The 25,005-nt window shown below is 33.0% G+C and overlaps 1 protein-coding gene across 5 annotated transcripts in view; it reads left to right on the forward strand.

Annotated features, from left to right (window-relative positions):
• Positions 1-25,005, forward strand: part of LOC122712772 (peroxidasin-like) — a 286,627-nt gene that overhangs the window by 64,947 nt on the left and 196,675 nt on the right. For all 5 annotated transcript variants that reach the window (XM_043932650.1, XM_043932649.1, XM_043932652.1 and 2 more), the window contains exon 2: positions 14,400-14,545. In XM_043932650.1, coding sequence (XP_043788585.1) covers positions 14,467-14,545 — 79 coding nt within the window. In that variant the 5' untranslated portion in view covers positions 14,400-14,466. The remainder of the gene's footprint in view (positions 1-14,399; positions 14,546-25,005) is intronic.

Consider the following 25,005-nt stretch of genomic DNA (forward strand, 5'->3'; position numbering starts at 1 on the left):
ATTTATCTGCGGAAGTGTCAGATATTTCTTTACATTTGGTACACTAGATTCGTTCGAAGTAACCGAGAGAAAAGGTAGAAGGGAACGTTGTATAGGGAGGAAATTTATGCGGTTGAAATAAATTTAATGTTTCGTGACTTTGTAAAACTCTGAATTTTATTTTCCTAGGAAAAAAGAAGTGTAAAAAGGGTGGTTCCTTATTTTGTAATAAAATATATTACGTCGTTATGCATAAGTTGCTCTTTTGAAAAATTGATAAATGTTTTTATTTCGTTCAAGGAACGAAAGAAGAATCGTTTAATTACCATAGATAAATAAATAAAAAGAGATAAATAAGAAAAATAAGTAAAATATTGAAAAAGATAAAATATTTTAAAAATTACTTCTTCTTTAATTCCTTTGAACGAATTAAAAAGATAAAGCCTACAATAGAGAAAAAAAAAAAAAAGAATTGAAATCCGTTTTGAAACTAAATGAAAAGCCAGAAAGCCCCCAAATTTATGAAAAAAAAAAAAAAAAATCAATAATGCTAATGGAAATCCTTAACAGAATTAAATTTTAATATTTTCGTTTAAGTCAGAGCGATCGGAATAAACTCTCGTATTTTCGCAAGGGAAAATAATAAGTTGGAGGCTTAAAGAGGCTTACTATTTTACATTTTAATCTTTCAATTAAAAGGATCGACGGGAATGCGCGGCTTACATAAATTCGAGAATGACTAAAGGCGGTCGTGCGATAAATTTTATATTTTCACTTTAAATATCGAAATAATCTAATTTATTGCAAGCGTTTTGGATTAATCGTGTTCCAATGAAACAACTATCGTTGTATCTCACCAGCTACGTTGTAACTTTTAGGAAAGTTTCAAACTTAAAACACATATATAGCTTGTTACACGATAGCTTTTACGCTTCGGTGAATGCGTATCGTTTTCTGGAAACGAATTCATAGTTTCTGAATTAGATGCACGCGCGATTACTCTAGAATTAACGCAATGTTGCTCTATAATGGTAATTGCAATTAATGTAGGAAATGCAAAGGAAACCGTCACGGATAATAAACAACGTTAACGATACGCACAGATTAACAAAACTTAACCTAATTAATAGTACGCGCAGTTAGGATAACCTAACCTAACTTCTTCTATCCCGATTCTATGTTCAAACTTTTAACGCACTTGTGTAACACATATTTCTACTATAAAATATTAAAATTTCTAAAATTTTCTTCTAAAATTTAAAAAATTGCGATATTCGTGAAATATCTTTGGAAGATTGATTTTGAAGGCCGAGATAAAAATTGATACGCAAAAATATTGATCAAACCTTATTTGTTGTATTCAAATCATAAATTATAACTTAATAAATAATATAACGATAACTCAATTGTTATTATATTATTGTATAATAATATACTTGTATAACATATGTTTCTACTATAAAATATTAAAATTTCTAAAATTTTCTTCTAAAATTTAAAAAATTTTGTTGCAATATTCGTAAAATATCTTTGAAAGATTGATTTTGAAGGCCGAGATAAAAATTGATACGCAAAAATATTGATCAAACCTTATTTGTTGTATTCAAATCATAAATTATAACTTAATAAATAATATAACGATAACTCAATTGTTATTATATTATTGTATATTCTTGTATATAAATTTTTTTGTTTCATGATCCGATATATTAACAAATTTTATACGAATAAATTAACGTACCTTTAGGAGAGTTCGTCGCACGTCCGTAAGCCTCGGCGTCACCGGAGAGAATCGTAAAGTAAACACCGCGCGACCGAATAAAACTAAAGACGTAGATTCACGTTTCCCCTCTCCAGCGGTTGGTAAACAAAAGACATAGATTCTCGTGTCTCCTTCCGAATGTTTGGAAATCGAAGGCCATAGATTCGCGTCTTTTATTCACAATGTGTTGAACTCTATAAACTATTGATCGAAAAATACCTCGAAACTTCTCAATTTCACTCTTCAACTCATAACTTTTCGCATTCTTCACCGACGTCCGTGAGACCTGAAGCGTGGATGAAAAAAAAAAAAAAAAAAAGAATGAAAGATGACAAAGCACTCTCGAAATTGGAAAATGCATTTTCCGAAACGATCCGAAAGGAAACATTTCAAGAGAAGCGAAAAAAGGTGATTTTTCGTGATCGTTCGCGGAATAATAAACGAGATCTCGCGTTATTTGTTCGCGGCCACGTGTGCAGGTAAAGGTTAGAAACAGGCTTACACGGTAGCACGGTTGTGACACGTATTTTATGGTTGTGTAGAACACGCCCTGGCTATGTTGTAACGCAGTTGTTCGCCGCGCTTGTTACCGCTAACTAATGTGTTCCCCGCCCATCTGATACCGCGATTCACCGATCAAGGGATCCGCTGAAAAACGGTACAAGTGGAGGATTAGAGTGGTAACGGGGAAATGATAAAAAGGGGCGGACAAATTGGACAATGTGAACATGGAAGGGAATCGAATCGGGGGACACGGTCGTTCGAAACTCGGATGTTTGCTAGATACCATCATGGATCTGGAGGGGGACGCATAAAATAGACTTTTAAGCGTGGAAAGTGAGACAACGTGATTCGTTAGCACGGATTGGAAATCAGTGTTGTCCTATCACAGCGATGACTGTATGTTTGATTACGATTTGTGATATCCGAGTATCTGTAATAATCATGATTGATAATGATTATGTCAATCCTTGGTGATTTTCATCGCCAAATACGAAAATAGTATTGTTTTTGGAATCCCTTGGGGAGAGAATCATTGTATGAAGTCATTTTTGCGTGTCAAAGATTACTAGAAATAAGGAAGACGTGATAAACTTGATTGTGCAGTTTTATAGGCTTAAAAAACAATGTATAAAGTAAACTTTTAGTGAGAGGAAGTAGAATCGAAAGGAGAGGGACGAAAGTCATGCAGTTATGTCAAGTTGATGTACCTTATAATCATATTAGTCGCAGTTTCAACACTAGACAACATCCTTTCAATCTATAATAGATACAACATGGTACATGGACTTTGAGTCGCATTATTAATTAGCTAGGGACATATCGTAAACGAGCAACAATTTATAAGCATGAAGCCTCTTTCCCCTAGAGCCTAGTTACTCTGTTGACCTATACCATCATCGTGCTAACTCCCGAATTATCAAGTTGATCGGGTACTCGATATTCCGGGAGAATTATTCAAGAGTTTCTTGAATAAGAAGCTATCTATCGGTTAATTAATCGTGTCATGATTTTTTTTCACAATCTATATTATAAATAAATTAAAGTAAGCGCATATTTGATCTTTAATTTTATATATAAGAAGAAGAAAAAAAAGAATAAAAGGATATTTTCTTGGTAAAGGGGATTTTGAGAGAAAATAAAAAAGAAATTGAAAGTAGTTATCTGGAAATACGAAAAGAAAGAAATGGAATAAAAGAAGAAGGAATATAAAATTGCACATAGGATAATGTATGCTTTATTTTTACGATAACAATTTCAATAAATTTCAATTTTAAAAATTTCCTGTCTATGCTTTCAATATTATTCATTTATTGTAATGAATATGGAAATACGTAAATTACAAAAGCAGAAACATTTCTGCTTTTGTAATTTAATTTATATTAAATTTCTTATTCTATACATTTGTAACGTGTATCGCGTTAATTATTAAAAACTTTTTTAAGTAATTTATAGAAATTAGATTAACAATAAATAAATAAATAAAGGGAAATTATTATACATTAAAGTTAACAGATATAAATCAACGAATGAAGTAGAACATTTTTCAACAGTAATCTTTTTACATTACAAAAAAGTAGTTTGCTCGAAGGAAAAATTTGAAAGATGGGACTATTCTGAAAAATGTAGAAGTCTTGACAGTTGTGACAGCCATCCAGACTCATATCTCAACTTTATATCATGAAATCGTCAAGGCAAGGTTTCACGGTTTTAAGTCGACGTGCGACGCGTGGATTATTCCGATTCTCGTGACACGAAGAAAGCATGGGAAGAATTTAGAACGGTGCAGAATAAAAAAGAGAATTCGTCGAGGAGGATGAAAAATAAAATTGCAAAGAATTATCGTACGAACGAAGTAAAAATACGAAAGAACGGTAAAAATTGAAATGATGAAAAATGCAAGGGACAAAAAGAATTACAAGTTATTACATAGCTTGCATATTTAAAATATCCCTTCTATTACCAGAAATACAATGCGAAATATTCCAAGAATAAATTATGTAGTATCAAAAATTTATACAATGCACTCTCCTATCTCGTCTAAAAATCGAACATATCGTCATTCGAGAATATATTATAACTATTCTACCAATAACCCAATCAAAATTTATCCAAAAAAAAAAAAAAAAAAAACAAATATAACTTTTCTCTAAATTAAATATCATTCATCCCCCTTTCGTTCCACAAATTTCCCCTTTGATCGACGCAAATGTTTCACTTTCTCCCCCTCTCCCGCCTATTCCTTCTGCACAAAGGCGATGGTCTAAAGTGGCCACGATAAAAATACAACGTAACAAATCTCTGAACGGCGTTTTTTGACAGGCGATCGACATAACGAACATGAAGAAAATGGTACAATGGAAGAAAAAAAAAGGAGGGGGTCGAAATAAAACAGGAGTAAAAGAGCGAATGGGGGGGAGATAAAAGCGAGCAGAGGGTGGCTCGAGTAAATTACAACGCGTGGAATGGAAAGGAGCGCAAGGGTGTACAGGCCGAGAAACCTTGCTCGTTTTGTCGTGCGCGGAAACGAATGTCCGACGTCATAGGAGCCACGGCCGCGTTTATTTTTTTTTCTCATACCCCCTATCCCCGCGGCCAACGGTTTTTCGTCCATCGATCGATCGATCGATCGATCGATCCGCGCCGCGAGATCGTTTGTCGAATAGAGACCGCAGCGCTGTGCCGTTTCCTCTGTGCCGTTTATTTGCGGGCAAAAAGGAAAGCGCCCAACACCGGCCAACACCAGCCAGAAACAGGGTCAACAAGTGTTGGGGGTTGCTGGGGATGCGCGTATATGGATACGTATATGCGTGAGGGTGGCTGGGTGTTCGAGCCGGAAATGTGACCTCGCGACGACGCATCGTTCACGATCAAGTCGTACGCGTGACGTTTTTCCGGGTACGAGCGTTGCTCGTCACTGTTTTCGATGGGATGAGCCGGTTTGCGAATTCGGGGAGGAGGAGGAGGAGGGTTGGTTGGCTATCCGCGGTGACTTTTGGGGATTTTGATGAGTTTCGACTTGGGAACCGTTGGGAGGTGAAACATTCGTTTCGACGAGCTTTGGAATTTTGGAAGAGTTGGACGATATTGTCTCGACGAATCGAAAGTTTGTAATGATCGTGTAGTTCTTCTTGGATTCTTTTTTTCTTCTTTTTATGGAAACGAATCGATGATGTATTAACAGGTTCGATGTATAGGTCGTGGAAGTTTTATTTTTCATCTTTGATAGAAATGTTTAAAGTGCTGTTCGATTTTTCTTATATTCTTTAATCTAAAAAAGTAATTGCGGATTACTTTAATCGAAGAAAAAGTTGGGGAAATAGTTTCGCGAAATTGACATCGAAACCCAGTCGATTAGATTTTTTTTTCTGTTTGAATAATGGCCTCGTCGAAACGAGGCTGTATTTCAGGTAACCGCCAATCGATCCACCAGCTACGTGAATCACGTTTCTTTCGCCTCTCATTTTCTCTCTGTCTAAAGTTGAATAGAGGAGGATCCTTATAAAAGTCTGGAGAGGAAGGAAAGCAGCTTTTCTGCTTCACTTTTGATCAGAGCCAAAGGATGATCCCTGATGACCGATACACCAATGCAATAGGCCATTTACCAAATCTCTTGCTCGTCCAGAGGTTAAAGATTAAGTAACCACTTCGATGGATCACAATGCCGTCGAAGTGCCAAGAATGTCGTATTCGTCCCCCAAAGGTTCATTGGGTTTGTCTGGGCTTTAATCCCATTAGATTTCGATTGTCGAGAAAGAATTTAGCTCTTTTCTATCAATCAGGAAGAAGACAATTAAAAAAAAAGGAAACATTGGAAGAGAAAAGATTTCATATTGTATTTTAATAATACAAAAGTACAAGAATAACAAATGCAAATCATTTGTATTGTATGAGAAGAAAAGAAACAAAAAGAAATGCTATTACAAAATTTATTACTATTAAAAAAATATTAAGTTATTTTTTATCGAAAAATCATTCTATATCGATTAAATTATTTTGTTTAAAATATTTCTTCTTTATATCATATTTTTTCGAAATATTAAATCGAACGCACAATATGTTATTCCAATATATTGCTATTATATCAAGCTTCAAATATATCAGACTTATTAATTCCTCTATTTTTCAGCATTAATTCATTAAACCCTTCTCAATATTTCTTTGCCCAGACAGGATGATCCGGGTAAAATAATTTTTCCTTTAAACCGATATTTCATTATAAAATCTGTTCCTACCGACGTCAAACAACACATCTCTCTTCGATTTGCAATAAAATTTATTTTACTGCAAACATCTCCTACACGAGACAACAAATATCGATGCTCGCCCCATCACTGTGCACGATGTTTTCTCGAAATTGAGTGGACCAATTCCTCTTCTTCCTATTGCACCGTGATCGAGCCGTTGTGCATCGAGGAAAAAAAGAGAAAAAGACAGAGAAAGAGAGAGACACAGAGAGGAAAAAAACTAATAACTCGAACAAGCGAGTCGGTGTCGGAAAACAAAAGAGTTTTCTTAATACGACATCTGGATAAGTACAAAGCATTTGTTACCAGAGTCTCAGAATCTTCCTATTCATTCCTCCTCTTTTCCCAGCCATCTATCGTTTCTCTCCCTCTTCCTTTTTTTCCTTTTTGTTTCAACTATGCCGCATTAGTCGAACGTGATTGGAGAGAAAAAGAGAGAAAGAAAGAGAAAAAAATGAATATCGGAATTCGCAGGGAACGTACACGTTGTTCATCGAACTTTTTTTCGCACTTTTATTTTATTTTCAAAATTTTTCATTGTGCGTCGAAGAAAGAGATCGTTCGACGCAATTTCTAAAGTCCACATAACGAAATAATTGGAACAAATGTCCAATGTATACATTTGCAAGATAAATATAGTATTTGTAAATGTTTATATATAGTTTTCGCACAGTTTATTCGTTTTTATCAAAGCGTAAATAAATTAATAAGTTGTATACAACGTGTTTCGTATACATAATATGCGTTTCATCTTGATAAAAATTGATACGAAGTTGGTTTTCGAATGATCTAGATTTTTTTCTCAAAGTCGCAACTTTGAGAATTGCAACTAGAATCCTTCAATCTCATCAGAGGGAAATACTCTGAAATACTCTGATTTCCATTAATTTTATGTTCTACACGTGGAATTCTCTATTATTGCGATCATTTTGTATTCCATATCCAACATTGCTCTAGCGAATATGAAATAATGCTATACACAGTAGTCGTGTATGAAAATATAAGCATATTCATGACAAAAAGCTATATAAGTTTATTTGATTTGATTGATTTCGACAGATTCGATACATTTATAAAACTAAATATGCGTATATGGCAGCAACTGTCATATCTACGGATAAGACCACATATCATCACGTGTCAGTGAGCGAAGATGTGGAATACTTGCCTCTATGCATTTACAAATGGCTTCTTTTCAACCGTGGACAGTATTCCGCGGAAAATTGATCAGAAAAGAGAGAGCTTTATGCAATGCTCATCGATTCTTTATTTTTGGATTTATTCTCGTCGTTATGTTGATTTTTTACTATTCTATTCCTTTTTTTTTTTTTTTTACTATTTTTAATATCTATATAATCATGCAGAAAAAAGAGCATCATTGACCAATGATTGAACCATAAAAATTGAAAAGACTTTAAGAAAAAAGTCTTTGATTGATAAAAGATAAAAATCCAATGACATGTGTTGGTCGTGGAACGAAATAAAGAGATGTGTCAAATATCGAGCATTAAATAATTTTTGAATACAATCAGAAATCTTCTTCAATTCCATCCATCTCATTCTTACGCTTGATACGTATAATCCATTTATCACGACAAAATGGAAATTTGTCCAACAATTTGAAGTTTCATCGGTGACAGTCGACAAAATGTCAGTTTCTGCCGAATAACTACGTTTCCTCGCGATTGTCTCACGGTGGCGTCTGGCAGATCGATCGATTTTGGCACTGGGTCCTAGGCAATTGTAGTTTCGACCGATGTTTGCTCAATAAACCTCTGTGGACCCGACAAACTAACCGCTATTAGCCGCGGGCTCTCGAGCTGGAAGTTATTAATTGCATTGGTGGCACCGACCCCCGTGTAAACCATTGGGCACACGAGAAATTAGGGTGTTTCTCGTGAAACGCCGAATAACTGAATCGTGCCACTTGCACGGGCTTGCACTTTGACGACGTATTGCCTGACCCTCTTGCCTTCCGATTATTAAATTTCACATACGTCCCTCATCGTTGTATCGTGCAACCACGATTGATAAAATAGATCACGATCATTATTCGTGAATTGGAAATAATTGTTGATTATTAATATCGTTCTGTTTGTAAATTATTTTCATCCAGTTGATCGTTGAACGTGTTTGATTGGAAAGGTAAAGCGTCAGAGGTGGTAATGTTGTTTGTTGTGCCGGGAATAATGAGAATGTACAATCAAACAGCCAGATTGAAATCAATATTCGTTAGGTAGGCTCGGATGGTTGATGACATTTTGATGATCATAATTGGCTTTATTAATGGCGGTTGTCGAATCATAGTAGTAATCATTGTTCGAGAAATTGGAAGAAATTAATGATCTAGATTTCTTTTTAACAATGGTATTGGCACCGTTGAAAAATCGTCCCGTTTTTTTTAATTAATTAGAATTTAAAATAAGATGATACGATAAAAAGTTAATGGATTATAATTAAAAATAATACAATTCTTGTACGTGATATGTTTAAAGATAGAAAATTTCACGTGTCAATAATAATGCGCGTAATAAATTTTACAATGTATGTTTTTTAAAATGTGAATCGTTGCAAAATATGATACGCAACAACAACGAGTATTTTTATGAGGATTTTCATTAATGTTCTTTCTTCCTTTTGAATTTACATTCGCGCTCATTTCGTATCGAATTTCGTTTTAATATCTTTACCAAATTTAAAAAGAATATTTTTATTGATCTTGCCAAATTTTTAAAATTTTTATCTTATATTTTGCCCTGAAAAATTTATCAATAATCCTTTCAAGATAAAAATTTTTTAGATCAAAAGAAAAATTCTTCTTTGCCATCGGTTATTTATGATGAAAATATTTTTTTTCTTCAATATTTTTATAAAATATTCTTATAAGGATAAAAACAAACAAGCTTACGTTACTTAAAAATTAATCAACCAAAGTATTATATCATCTACACTATCATGCGTGAAAGAAATAATTAAATTATACAAAAAATATAGGGTTAAATTGGATTAATCCACTGCATGCAAATTATGTTTCTTTTAACACAGTTTTTTCGTTTTTCTACCAGATGAATAATAGAGTAATTTGTGTAATGACATAATAAAGTTTTTTAAACGAATAATTGTAGAATTATCGTGCTGGAAATATAATAAATCCTTGTCTCCAACTTAGAATGCATAGCGTGTTGATTGCACCGCTTTGTAACGTGTAAGCTGTGCACCGTGGTAATCGTGCGTATGTTGTAAGCTTGTATTATCACGAATGATGGATTATCAGTAATGCAATATGGAAGATAAGTTGTGCAACGCGGTAGAAATTTTATATCGAAATAATCTGACGTTGAGATTTAGCAAGCGGAACATGGATAGTAACATAATGCATTAATAATAATTGCTTTTGAATTGCTAATCTATTTTGTTACTGGTAATTATATTTTTTCATTTCTGACGATTTGAGATTACGATTTTATAAATCGTTTAATATCTCTCACGAAACACAAAATCTTTATAAATCGAATTGTTACTTTGTTATAAAATTATTTGCATTAACGGCCATTTTTAATAATATAATAGCTCACTTTAGTGTCTCTTGCTAATTCATTATGTTATAAATTCTTGAAATTGAACTTCAAATGTAAGATAAACTATTAAACAAAATTTGAGAAACTTTATATTTATTCACATTTCCTCTCTTTCGATCAAGTTGAATTCGCGAAATTCACATTTCCAGAGTAAGTATCTCCATTTGGTTCAAATTATAGACATTACAGAGAGCGCCACCGTACTTGCAAATGCCGATTTTTGACGATTTTCAATATGCAAGTAATTATAATTTGCACACTAATGTATTCAAATCTCTTCTGTTTTAACAAAAAAACCTTAACATTAATAATAGTAATAATAATAAATGATAAATCCTGAGTTATAAATGAAGTTCTTCATTTTCTAAAAATCAAACGATACGAAAGTATAAAATCGTTTGCCACACCAAAGAGAAGGAAGAGAAAATACCTTTACTTATATAGCTCCACCAGTAAGATAACGTTAATCTCTTTTCGCCACGATCTTGTCGATTAATCCGCCCAGGTTAAAAAAGCTAGATCGCGTGCTCGTAACGAAAACGAATTCTTCTTTGCTCTTTGAACAGATTACATTCGCGTGTTGGACTTTCGCGAGTTCTTTGTTTCTCTCATCCACGATCGAAAGTAACGTGGATGTAATCCACCGTGAGAGGACAATTCGTAATTGTGCGACTGGATTCGTTTACTTGTACCTGGCTTTTTTTTTTCCACTTCCATTTATTCGTTTCTCGTTACTCGTGAAATCGTGCAATAACGCAGTTGCGTAATTCGTAACACGCAAAGGTTCGCGCCTGTGCGCGGCAAATTAACGAGGAACAAGTTGCATTGCAACGAGGAGGAAATTAAGAAAAATTCATTGCTCTGTAATTATTGCCGCGAAGGAATTTATAACTGGAATTATTCGTGATAAGGTATCGTTCTCTTGTTCCTTTTGTAAAATAGTTTCCCCCTTTCGCGGTCTTGATTAAACTTTATATTTATTATTCATAATTATCGAACGAATTCTCAAGTAATCAGAAAGATAAATAAGAATTGAAATTGAAAACTCCCCGTTGTGAATATTTAACGCCTTAGAAGTTAATACAGAGATATACAGAGAATTGATACGTGCAACGTTTGGAGAGTAAACACGAAAGATGGTGTACAAAAATATATCAGTCGAGATTTATTTATTAAATTACGATTGAAATTTGTCTTTAGAAACAAAGCGAGACAATAGTGTTATCAGCTTGTTTGTTTTGATCTCTAGGATCAATTCTTCGTAATTCGTATTCCACGAATTTGTTTATAAGGATTTTTTTTAGAGAAGTTGTCATCCTCACGATAGGCTTATGATAAGCTAGAGCTCGGGTGCGCTAAACCCGTGCTGCAATCAAACAACGACTGCAGCCCCTGGGGGGGATTATTAACAGCCTGTACAATAATTGCAAAAAATTCACTCGTGACGAATCGTTAAATATTTACGAGAAGAATAAATATTCTAAGAACAAATAAAAAGGATCTATAGATCTATAGATCCCTATATCTTCGTGCCAATATTAACCAATTATCTATGATACCTATTCTCACTTTTCTTTCTCCAATTTCCTCCAAGATAATCCAGATCTCGTTAGACACAAGTCGATTCGAAACTTTTTCGCATCCTCTCCACTTGTGGCGCCACTTGTATCACCTGCACGAGACGTCGAAATTATTTCCAAGTTACGACAACTCTTACGATTGCTTCTCACGGAGAATCGAGAGAAAGAAATTGTTTCGTACCCTTTCCAGTTGTCGAACACCCGGCTACAAAAGGTTCCTTTTACGCGTTTGGAATTGTACGTCACGGCACGATACGATGAGTGACGACACGTACAAAAAGGGTTGGAAGGTTGTGCGATCGAAGTTCAAGAGTTGTCGATGGATTCATTAGGGTGTAAACTTTGGGAAGGAAGGGGCGAATGTTTGAACGTTTTGGTCACAAATTGAATCACACGAAATTTCGCGGTGGCAATCTTCTATTTGACTTGGAGCCACTACGTCTGATTTAACGAGGCCTTTGGATACGTCATTCGAGGAGGGAAATCCTTTTGTCTGCCTGTTTTTACGAATTTTTTGGAAATGACTGGACGAATTAATCTATTGGAATGCTTTATCATCGGATCACACGTTTTTCTTTTTTTTTAAACGTTTTAACGTCTCTCTATTTTCCATCGAGTTGCTTGAATTGAATGTTTGTTTAAATTGTATCGTTTGCTTCTGGGGATTTGGTGGAATCAAAGTATTTGTTTTTATTTGTCGATGCGTTTTTAGATTCATTAGAAGAGTGCTTTATGAGTTTAAATAATGATCTTGAGTTCGATTACGTTCAATCAATATTTCATTATGAAACAAATGATTAAAACAAATTAATATTCTCGATGGTTTTTATTTAAATCTATCTAGTAATTCAATTGTATTTTATTTAACAAATTTTATTTTTGGGAATTTAATGAATTTAAAGTAGTTTTATTCTTCAATTCTCTATTTTAAATATAAACTTGATAGCTTTGTATTTCATTTGTGATTTTTGAAAGGGTGATTTTGAATTTAGCAATCAGTATCATTCACTCAATATTTCACGGTAAAATAAATAATTAAAACAAGTGAATGATTATAAGATTATTGATTTCCATATAAATATATCGACAATTTTAATATTATATAAAATTTTCAAAATTTTGTCTAAATTTTCCTCTTCTATCACGATTTGGTTTTTAACCTAGTATATATACTTTTTCGCATCGTTAATTCTGCAAAATTATAAAGAAAACTATATTATTTCCACAATTTTTCATAAAAAGTATATTAATTAATAATTATAAGAGACTTACTTCAAAATAGCTCGATAAAACTTTCAATAACTTCTAAAAAAAACTCGAAACTTAAAAACTGGCCTCTATCAACATTTTCTATTTCCTCTTCTCTTTATACGTTGATTCACTTGAAGTATGAATTTCCAAAGGGAAATAGAGTTCGATAGAAAAACTTCTAAAAAATTACGAACCATCGCTCTATATGATATAACATCCCTTTATCAACACGAAAATTTTTTTCCCCCTCTCCATATACATAATTCATTTGAAATATGAATTTCCAAAAGGAGAGGAGCTCGTTAGAAATTCATTAAGACGATATTTGCGAAGAAATGAGGGTTGCCAGAGAGCGCAGTGGTCGTCGGTGTGCAAAACTGTTAATCCGGCTCCCCCCATCCCCAAAAAAGGATCGATTCTTTTTCTGCGACACGAACACATATACACACACACATACACACACGTGGATCGGCCGAGTAACGCATTGATCTCTGTCTAGGGAGGCTTTGTGTCTCGTGAACCCCGATTGGGTCAGCCCCGGGCAACCGGAGGTGTTATTTCCAAGTCCAGGGGGATTTCGGTGGGCTTGCCGGGATCGTTTGACATCGTGCAGTGGGGAAGCTGAGTATAATTAACGGCCGCATTCGTCTTGTTACGTGCTTTATCTTTAATTATCGAGCGATAAGATTCAATTGTACACGTCAATTCGTTGACGTTGTTGATCAATCCTGATTGTCATTACATTTCAACCTATTTGTTAAATATTATAGATGTCACACAGGATAACAATGTTGTGAATTAGTTCCATTTTTCTTCAATGTTATTTAATAATTTCGTTTCCTTGATTGTTGATAAGAATATTTAAGTTGCAGGTATTTCGATTATTTTTATACAGTTTCTTGTGTGATAATAAATATATTGAAGAAAAATTAGGTATCTCTTTGTTAAGAGAAGAGATAATATTGCAGTAATGGCGATGTTGTGAAATTGTCGCGAGATTTCTTATTTGGAAGATTTCGTTTATTACGATTAAATTATCAAAGTATTGAAAATATTGTTAGATACAATATTATCCAAATATTTGTAAATATTAAATGATATTATGCGCGAATTGCATATTAATCGTATAAATGATTTAATTATTTCAATTTCTTGCAACAAATAATTAGACTTCATCGTCCAAGAATCCACGGTACATACATTTCCATGATAAATTCGTGTATTTCCAATAACATGGAAATTTTTCCTCGATACGTAATTACAAATCGATAATATTAATCGTATATGTAAAATTTTAATGCATTATTTCAAAATTATGACAAACGGAATTATGCTTTGTGTATTCAAAGTGGAACGAAACGATAATTCCATGTTAAATACGATTAAATTTTACTTATTATTACTTATTATTATATCGTTGTACTTATTACAATTGCAAGTTTCTACATGGATATTTTGAAAACTGGGACTAAGTAAAATTATGCCATGTTCAAAATTTCAGATCAGAAGGAGAACAGAGGCGCCACGTCTCAACTTTGGAAACAGAAATGAGTTGAGAATCGACTACGATGTTGAGTCGTCTTTCGGCCGTGGTGGCCTCCATTTTGGTTCACCAGCTACACGTTTTGTGTGCCGCCACCTCATTAGGTAAGTAAATGCAAATTTCGAGCTGTTAACTGCTCTGCGCGGTTTAAACTCTTTTATTCAATTTCCTCACCTGTTTTTTTTTAATAATTTTTTTTCAAGCATGTACATCAGAAATATCAAGATTTTTGTACAAAGTAATTAATTTATTTTTGTACAAGATTCTATATATTCTTCTTTTTTTTTTTTTCGTTTTACATTACATGCTTCATTTTATCCTTGAATCGAAATATTTTTCATTTAATCCACTAAAACTGAACGTAAAATAATTTAATATTGGAACGCTTACGACAGCTGACAGAATCAGCTTTACATTTTGCTTAAACATCAGCATGTCAAAGCATATAAATTTATTAAAGCGGATGTAAAAGCAGATGTCCTTTTTTCTTTTTTAAGAAAAACTTGTAAAATAAAATTCAAAAATAAAAGTACGTGTTTTCATTAAATTAATTCAAACATTATTTCATATTTCTTATATGCATGAATTATTTTTAATTTGAATTACTTCCAATTATTTATTTGAAGATTTAAATTCTTTTCTTTACTTTTTTTTTACTTACTTACAAAGTATGCAGTTCAACTTTTTTTCTTTCTAAATATAATTTTATAACGATGCGATATCAAAATTTTAAATTATTTTTAGAAGAATTATCCAATTGTGAAGAAAATTCCCAGAAAGAATTGTATTCCTAGAAACGCACAAAAAAAAAAGAAATACAGAACAGTTATAATATTTTCCAGAATAACGTATAATATTTTTCGCGCGGTAAAAAGTAAAAAAAAAGAAAGGGATGAAAATTAATACCGGCTACTTTCGAGTCGCCATTTAAAGATCAATCGCCTTTCAGCGGCAGGTGACAATAATTTCGTTAAATTCCCGATTCGTCCCTCGGCGAACAATGTTGGCCAAGTCCGAGGGTTGTCCACCCTTCTGGAGACAGGAAATATCGGTTGTGAAAGTCGGATATCGGTGAGGGGATGATTATATTCGTTGAGTAACGGGTTGCGGGCCGAATGCTCGGCTCCCAGACATTGTCCTATAATTTTCCAATTAAGGCATTGGATTTCCATAAATCCTATGGCCACGGACAGGATCCATAAATTCGACGTCGTACCGAGGGACAAGTCACGTTCAATTCAATGCTGTTTTCCATTTCATGCTCTTACATTCTCAATGGTGTGATGATATAAAGTGTTTTCGAGTTGCGATTTCTTTCTACGGTAAAAAATAATTTGTTAGTCTATTTTACGTAAAATATATAAGGTAGAAAAAAGTATGAATTTAACGAAGAACGTACCATTAAAATTGAGCATTTCAGGATATAATTTGTAATATTTAATGTATTTATTATCATTGAAATTTGATGATGGATAATATATAAATTGTATCGAGGATTTATTTTAGATTTCGAGTAATTTTAATTGAGTTTTTTTGTTTGTTGAAAACACGTGATTTATTTGATTGCTATTGAATTTTTGGTAGATTGAATAGGATTGAAAATAGTGGGACGGCAATGGTAATTTGTTTCTCGTGCATGAAAGCAAAAAAACACTGCAGTTTCTTTTATAATTTATCAGAAAAAAAGGCGTATAAATTATATAAATTTTGTAAAAGCTTGTCTAAAGATAAACAATACATTACAAGTTTTGTTTCTTCATCGAGAAATTTGCATTTTTTAACATTGAATTTTCGAAAAGATTGTCTACTTTATAAAAGGAAATTCTCTTTTCCTTATACTTTTTTTTCATTATAAAATACATATTTTTAATAAATTTGTCGTATAATCGATCAAAAAAGAATTTTAAATTCAATTTCTAAAATATCCATGGAGTAAAATGAAATTCTTGTATAATATTTTATTTGAAATTTTAATTTTCCGCATTAAAAATTATTTTGCGCATTAATGTGTTTATTCAAAGTTTATTTAACCCATGCAAATGTTCTTATTCCAGTTATCAATGAAACAATTATTATCATCATACAATAGGCATGTTAAATTATTAAAATATTTGTACAATGTAATAATTTTTTATCTTTTTTATTTTTAAAAGAATAACATACCTAGTAACGATAAGATGGTTTAAACAAATTAAAAATATAATTATGCTTTCTTCTAAAATTATGAAATATTGATAGATATAGTTCAAATACGTACATGCATACATATATGGTATGTCCACTGAAATTATATCGAATACAATATAAACACATAATATTCAACCCAATAGTCCAAAAGTCCATTTTAATATTTGACCAACATCGACTAATATCTCGGTTTACCAACATTTCATTTTACACACACATTTGTCAATATTACATTCACAGACATTTATTAATACCCCATTTCATTCCGTCAATATTTACCAATATTTCTTTCCAACACGGATATTTGATATTCCATCGATTTTTAGATTGTATTAAATATATATTATTTACGTTTAATATACAGATAGGACACAATGTAAATTAGACAACAAGCGAATCAAACTTTCTTCTCTATCCTCCTCGTCACTTTATAAAATACAAACTCCTTGTCATCTCTGTAAATTAACAACTCGATAATATTATAATAATAATAATAATAATAATTATAATAATAATTGGACCACGTTCACTTATTATTAAATTCATTGTTCATCGTTCATTTAGTCCAAGATATTCCATCATATTCGAAAAGATTATCGGCTGGATTGCATTATCGAAGCAATTTAAAACGTTCAAGTTGGCCTCAAGTTGATGTGTTCGCAAACAATTTCCTTTGTATCGCTCGATGCGGACCCCGTCCAGTAATCCCGTGGACGACATTCCCTGGACGTATTCGAAATCCTGACCGGTAACCGGGTTTATCCTTTCGGGAAGATTATGTGCTCCGTCTTTCCAGCAGATATTAGAAGTCTTTTCGTTCCTTCTCCCCGGGAGTGGCGGTGAATTCACCTTCCGAGATTGGTCCTGCCAGAAAAGATCCTCTCCTCTCCTCACCTCTCTCTCGGTTCGAGCTGATAAATTTCTCCAGGATTATCCCGTCGTTCTTCGAAAAATCGTTAGAAACGCGGCGGCGAGGAAACGAAGCGTCCGGTGGAATCGAGAATTTAAAGGGAAGTTATCTGAATCTTGTAAAAGAGGGTTGAAAATTGGGAGAAAATGAGATACGGTTGGACCTTTTTTGGGGGGGGAGAGGACCAAGATGATCCTGGTAATCGAGAATTCCTAGGTTTATAATTTCTATTGCTCGTCGAACGAGGAAGAGAGTTTTGATTGAACATGGATAGATAGAAGATTGAAGATTCTAATAAATCCGTTTTGTCTAAAATATATCTATAGGATGCTTTTAATTGATTCTAGAGTCTGAAACAAATATAAAAGTTAATACAAGTATAAAAATGTCGTTCGAGGTTTATTTATTATTAGTTAGCTTATTGGTCGTAAGCAATGGAAATTCGTTTTGACGACAGAGGGAGACACCAGTATGATTAGCTGATAGAGCTGTCTCACTTTATCTCCGTCTCTCTCTGTCTTCTCCTCTCCTCGCCTCATCCAATGAACATATTTACAACTTAATAAATAAACCTCGATATTTTTGTACACAAACAAACTTACAAACTTCTGTGTTTATTATCAGTCTCTCTAAACTCTTCCACGATTGTATTAATATCTTAATATCTACACATGCAAACGAGAATACGAGTCTTGTGCAAACTTTCTATCCAAGATAAGAGACTAACGATTTTTCTAGGCTCAGGGAAATAGAGGAAGCATTTTGCAGAATTAAAATTAAATTCAGAACAAATTGTCAAAAAGTCTAGATCTGTCCAAAGGGAACGAGCTATTAAAATTATGACAAGCGAGGGATTACTTTTTTTTTTTTCTCTCTCGTAGTTCTCATCGAGTTACGCGCCATTGAGAAGCCGGAAAAAGTAATAAAGCCTGTTCGTGTTAGCCTTCTCCTTTTGAGTTGAAACCGGAGAAACTGAACAATCTCGTAGGTTATAAAGGGCCGCGATGGCGGGCGGGAGAGGCACGGCCCAACCGTGGGAAATAAAGTAAGGAAAGTGGAATTCGAAAGACCGCAAGGGAACGCAATATCTTTCCATCGAATTCGGTTGAAACGGCGACGAGCCGTTCTTCCGGAAGAACTTGGAACACGAATACCGGTCCCTTTCATTTCCTCCACGGGGAGGAAGACCGATTTAACGCCCTGAGATTATCTTCCTGAACGAACTTTTAACTGGCGTACAATGAGATTATAGCGGAATTTCGATTAGCTCGAGTTTTAATTTTTTTAATTTCCTATAAAGATCATAGAGTTAGTTCGTTATTCTTCTTTTATTGTAACAGGGTATGCTTCCAATTTAAACATTCATTGATCTTAACAAGTTTCAAGAATAATTCAGGAAGTGATACGTACGATTTGTTTCTCTTCATAATTTTTTAGCATTTCCAAGGGAAAAAAATGATAATTTTCTATCGTCTACAAATTTCAGTGTTAAAAAGTTAACTTTTTTTGATAAAAATTCAAGATCATTTTAATTTCGATTCGAGAAATATGGGGTCAATGAACGCGAACTAATTTTCCTGAAAATTCATTTTATTCAAATTTTTTACGAGGACACATTTTTTCTCGATTATTCTAGCGTAAAAAAAAAAAAAAAAAAAAAAAAAAAATAGCAAAAATATCGAACCAAAGTATCAAATCTCGCGTACCTCAAAATCACAATATTATTACCCCGCGTATGAAAAATGTTTTTATCCGTTCAATAAAAATTTTATCCTCGAGTTATCATAGATTATCAATGGTGTGCAAAAAAAATATCGTATTTTTATTTGTTTTATATATATTGTTAAAATGATTGGAAGTTTTAACGGCTTAACGGCAGAGCAACAATATAGCATAGGTAGCAGGTTGGAAGTTTTCAATGTTGCTCGAAGTTTTTCGATTTTTAGAGGCAACGTTTTTTCCTTTAACGATTTTCGCGTAAAGTTTATGGTACAAAGTGTTTTGTATAGAGTTTAGAAGCTACCGTAGCCTCAATCTCAGTGCACCCCTGGGAAAAGGTTTTACAACTTCAAATTACTTTTACGTTATGAAAGTTACCTATGTTTAGATGTTCAGATTTAATATTTTACGGTACTTCTTTGCCAAAGTAGTTATTATATACGTATAACTACTTTTTCCTTATAAATCGATTATTATGACTATTCTCAATTTTTCCAAGAATTAATCCTTGTGCCTTAATATCAACTACTCCTTCTACATTATAACTATGTGTTTGAGAATTTTTTTATCTTTCTATTAAAAAAAATTTTCAAATTGAAATGAATTACGTTTATTAAGAATTTCTTTCGAGAAGTTTTCGAGAATATTTCTTTCATTTTCTAAACAATCAGCAAACGTAACGTATAACGTTTTCTTTCTCAATTTAATCCAAGCTTGGAATATCAAAGGTATCTATGCATTAAAAAGTGGATGGTGAATTAACAATCGAACGAGTTTTGTGCTCGATAGAAATGAGAAGGAGCACGCGTGTTTCAATTTCGTTCGTGGCGAATGAATGAGAAGGGGTACGCGAATTATGCAAGAATTGTCGATATATGCTCCGACACACGCGCTCATTGGAGGTGAAACGATGCTAGAAGTACGCAGCTGCGAGCCGAAGGCGATCAAATTAACGAGCATCCCTGCATTTCGTCCAGGCGAAATTGAATACCGACGAAAGAACGATTAAACGTGTAATTATCGTGTCGTTCGATGTGATCGATCGCGTCTTCGTCCTCGATATAATATAGCAAAATTGAATGGAATATTTGTCGTGGAAGACATCGTGGAACGTTTTGTTGAAAAAGATTTGGTCGGAGATTTTGGAGGCTAAAATTTTGTTTTGTGTTTCTAAAATTTTAATTGTCAAGACGTATGAGTGAACATTTGCTCGTTTAAAATGTACAAAATTAGTAGAATAGTTGTTAGAAATGAGCAAGTATGAGTATTAGTTTAAACGAATGGTGATTATATAAATGGCAGAAACACGGGGAAGTAGGTAAACTAACGTCTATTACGTATGCAACCGTCATAGCATTCATTAGGTTGAATAATAGGGAAAGTGGTAATTGTAGAAAATGTTTAAGTGAGATAAATACAAAAATTTAAAGAACGGTTTTTGAAACTGAAATTAAACTGAGAAAACGTTCGTTGAAGTTTATTTTTCAAGCTATAAACGATTCAATTCTTTATCTGATATTTTTAGAGAGTTTAACTTACGTTTTGATTAGGTTTACAGCATTTGAGAGACATTATAGTTTCCAGTTATTCTTCGTAAAGCATTCAAAGGATGGATCTGGACTGATCGAATTATTTAATTTAAATTAAATCTTGTCAGAAGCAAGGAGAAAAAAATTTTCGACAAGTTGATATTGTTTATTTTATTTTGGAATTAATATTTTGAAATTATCCTTGCAAAAATACTTTCTTCTACGTTTTATCGAGGTAATGGTTCATAAACTGATGATGATAACGCGAAACTTTCATCTTAATTAACCAAGTACGGGTTGAACTTCTTTAAAAACACGCATTAAAAAGTTTTAAGATAGATTGGATCAGAAAACTTGTTTAAGAACCTGTCGTTAATTCGTCGATTTTTGAAGTTTTTCGCATTCAAAATAATTATTATAGACGGACGTGATAAAGTGTTTACCCCCTTCCTCCCCAAAAAAAGAAATGATGAACGTTTTAGATAAACGTGATACAAATGATCGTTACTACAAGTAACATCCAATTGTTCCATATCAGTTTTCACTTATATAGACACTTTGATAGTCATGAAACCCGATATCGAGAATCCCAGCTGGTGAAACACGACACAGATGACCCCTATGTAATGAAGCTCGATATCGGCGACGAGGTTGTAACATGCGATACGAACAACCCAGGAAGTCGATACTAAAGACCTTGATCGTGAGAGTTATGACAATATGATTCGAAGATAGAGTCTCATGTCAGGGATGATGGAGTCTTTGTTCATACATTCCGCTTCACTTATCATATAAAATGTCAATACTTTACTTATAGAGATTATTTTTATCATTAACAATAAAAATTGCGTTTAGATTCATTATTATAATTTTCATTCGAAGTATCGTTATGATGCTTCGAATAAAGAATCTAAATACTTTAGTTTTTCCTTAGTATTCCTAGGGATACCTAGGATATTCTAGGTGTACCTAAAGAATGAGATCATAATAGATCTGCAATCATTTGAATATCTTTATGAGAAATAATTATTTATCATGAAATATTGAACGAAGCATATAAAAATGGAATAAATTGAAAATACTTGTAATTAACTACAAGTTTTTGAAGTTTTAGATATCATATTGATTTTTCAGAATCCTATAATTTTCAAAAAGTACTTCGTAGAAAGTTTCGATCTCCAACGTTCAATTATAGATTTTTAAAGTTCTTTTATGATATATCTGGTACCGAGATTTATTGAACTTTGAAATGGCGGCTAGTCGAGCGTTGTTGCACCTAATGACTTCGAGATCGTTAATTCCGTTTCATCGCTTTAAATCCGTTTTATGAATACGAGGTTGCTCGTAACCTCGGCGAGAAGTTCAATTCCACGATCTTGGAATTAAACTCTATTTGTTATTGGGACTCTTGAGGATTGCCAGTTCCAGATTCCGTTTTATTGTACTTGTCAACATTGTACCTTTGGTACTCCCAAAGTTGTCAGCATGAAGTATCCTATGCACAGTTACAAAACATGTTTCCCATAGTTACATATTGCAAGATTCTCTATAATGAAAATTGCAAATTTATTTAATTTTTTGTAATATTATTGTATCAATTAGGAATTGAACGAAATTGTAAAATTTTATAAATGAAGTTATTTGGTAAAATTCAATTCCTATTCCTATATCTATTTTTTTTAGAGCTAATACTAAGCTGTAAATATAGATCAAATTTGGTCAACTTTTTGTACTCTTTTCTAATCAATGGTAGTAGCACAAAAGGTAATTAATATATTCGTAGGATCTTTGAACTGATTCTAGAAGCCAAAACAAATTGATGTTATACAAAATAAGATAGCTCTGTATAGGCTCAACCTATTTTTGTATTCGTTTTGTTTCTCTTTAGAATTAAATCTTCCTAAAAGAAAGCCTGCGAATATATTAACATCTCGTCAACAATCAGACGTATTATAAAAACGACACTCTGAAAATATTCAACGAGACTTATTTTACATGTCTCATCAGAATAGAAAGAATTAACAATAAAAACTATTTGTATTCAGAATTTTATCTTTTTCAAGCGGAGAATAAATAAATATCGTTGTTCAACTACAACCTTTCTCTGCTTCCAAAGAAATAAATTTACACTCGAAATAAAACTTCTTCAACGAGAACAAGAAAAAAATCACTAATTGTTCCACTAATTAATTGCAAATTTCATTCGATCCCTCGTCTTCAACGTGTTCCATTAAAGACAAGAAATGATCTCATTCAAAATTTTACCCCTCGTTAATTACGCACCCAATCCTCTATTCACACTCTTCACGCCGGATCTCTTATTTCAGCTAAGTTTACTCCTGCTCTCTCTTGTGTGCCATGTAACCTTGGAGGGGGAATACATTTATGTGTATCGTCTTGGAAACTCGCGTACGGCCGCGTGTGCTCGCCCCTGATAAGGCCATTCTATTCGTCGACAAGCGAACGAGTTTCCTTCTACGCCCTTCTAGAAAGTGAAAAACTTTTCCACTGCAGCACACTCGTTCCCCCAACTTCGCGATTGTTTCCATAGTAATTCGATTTTCCGTGTCTATTACACTAACGACGTGGCCAGTTTTCTCGGAAACTCGTTCCCTTTTTGTCTTTACAGCCGGACCATTTTCTTTCTTCTGTTCTTTTTCTTCTCAAAATGGGATCGGAGCAAGAATTTTTGGCATCGATCCCGTAGACTTTTCGAAGATAAGTGATAATCGAAGAAATGATGTTGAAAATTTTTATTTTCCATGAATTTATTTCTTTGCACAGATCGTGTACATTTTTATGATCAAAATTTGAAAAAGTTGCTATGAAAATGATCATAGTACTTTGATTTTCGTAATTTTGATTACGAATGGTTTTTTAAAGAGAGTTTGATTTTATTCTTTTATTCATTTTTGTGAAAAGATGAAATCTAACGTAACTTAAACGTTTTGCAATTTTTATTTTCTTATTGCAATGCGTTTTTGCAATAAGAATAAGTTAATTATCTTTTCTAGAATCTTGTCTCAGAGATGAAATAAAGTTTTAAGGAAAGGGATCGAAGTTTTATCGTCAAAATTCACTAAGTTAGATTAATTATTATATTTAACGTTAACTGTGAATAAGATACTTCTTCCAAAACAATTATTTACTTTTGATGACTGGTAGGATTTAGCTTAAACCAAAGGATTTAGCTTAACGAAGCGCACTATAAAATGGACGTACAACGGAAATACTCGCTATACATTGGCCGGTAGAAAAAGCGGATCGATTATTTTTTACAACCCTTGTCCCTATGTACACCATTTTTCGATGCGTCCATCAAAAATATTTTTTCAGATAAACGCTATACTTGTTTGTTTTTTCGTTATATTTACGAATAAAGGAAATAGATATATATTTTTTTTTTAATAGAAACGCGTTAGATCTAAATAAAAAATTCTAAAATAAATATATCTACGCATTTGATATCCTTATTTACACAATAACTATTTCAACATTCGCTGAAAAACAAAATTGTCAATAATAAAAATAAGCACGTTGCATTTAATTTTTGGATATATCGTTCCAATTAATATAAAACACGAGATGTCGAGATTATTTTTCTATCAATGATATATCATTGTGAAAGTTAAGTTGAAATTTATTCTTCTAAAATTCCCCATTTTCTTTTTTTAAATATAAAGTAATGATACGAAATAGAAATTACAATAAAATGTTGAAATTTTAACGCTTTTTCTTTTTCTCTCTTTCTCTATCATCTACAAGAATTCCACAATTCTAAAAAAAAACAAAAAAAAAATATCTATACACGCAAACTTCCATTAAAATTAAAATTATCACGATTCCCTAGATTAAAATTCGAACACTTTCACGAATTACTACTAGATACACACTGGACACCTGTTACGTTATTAATTAAATCATACAGTTTTACAACAGCGTGATAATTGAATTGGATTACATATAATTCCTGAAAATCGAATTTCTCCCCGTGATTTTAGTTTAATTCTCATTATCGCGGAATAATAGGACCCGTGCCGATTTAATCAAACTGCGCGGCCTCGTTCGAATAATTAAGAGTGTCGTTCATTTATTGCAACCGAGTAGACGTTGTTAAGGGAAGGGAGAAAGGGGGGGGGGAGGAGGATAGGGGGTAAATTTGCGGGCAAGTTTAATTATATCGTTGTATCTCTCTGTAATAAAGCTTAGACGGGGGAGA

The sequence above is a fragment of the Apis laboriosa genome, unplaced genomic scaffold (genome assembly GCF_014066325.1).
Source record: "Apis laboriosa isolate Shangri-la unplaced genomic scaffold, ASM1406632v1 scaffold218_cov154, whole genome shotgun sequence".
Taxonomy (NCBI): Eukaryota; Metazoa; Arthropoda; class Insecta; order Hymenoptera; family Apidae; genus Apis; species Apis laboriosa.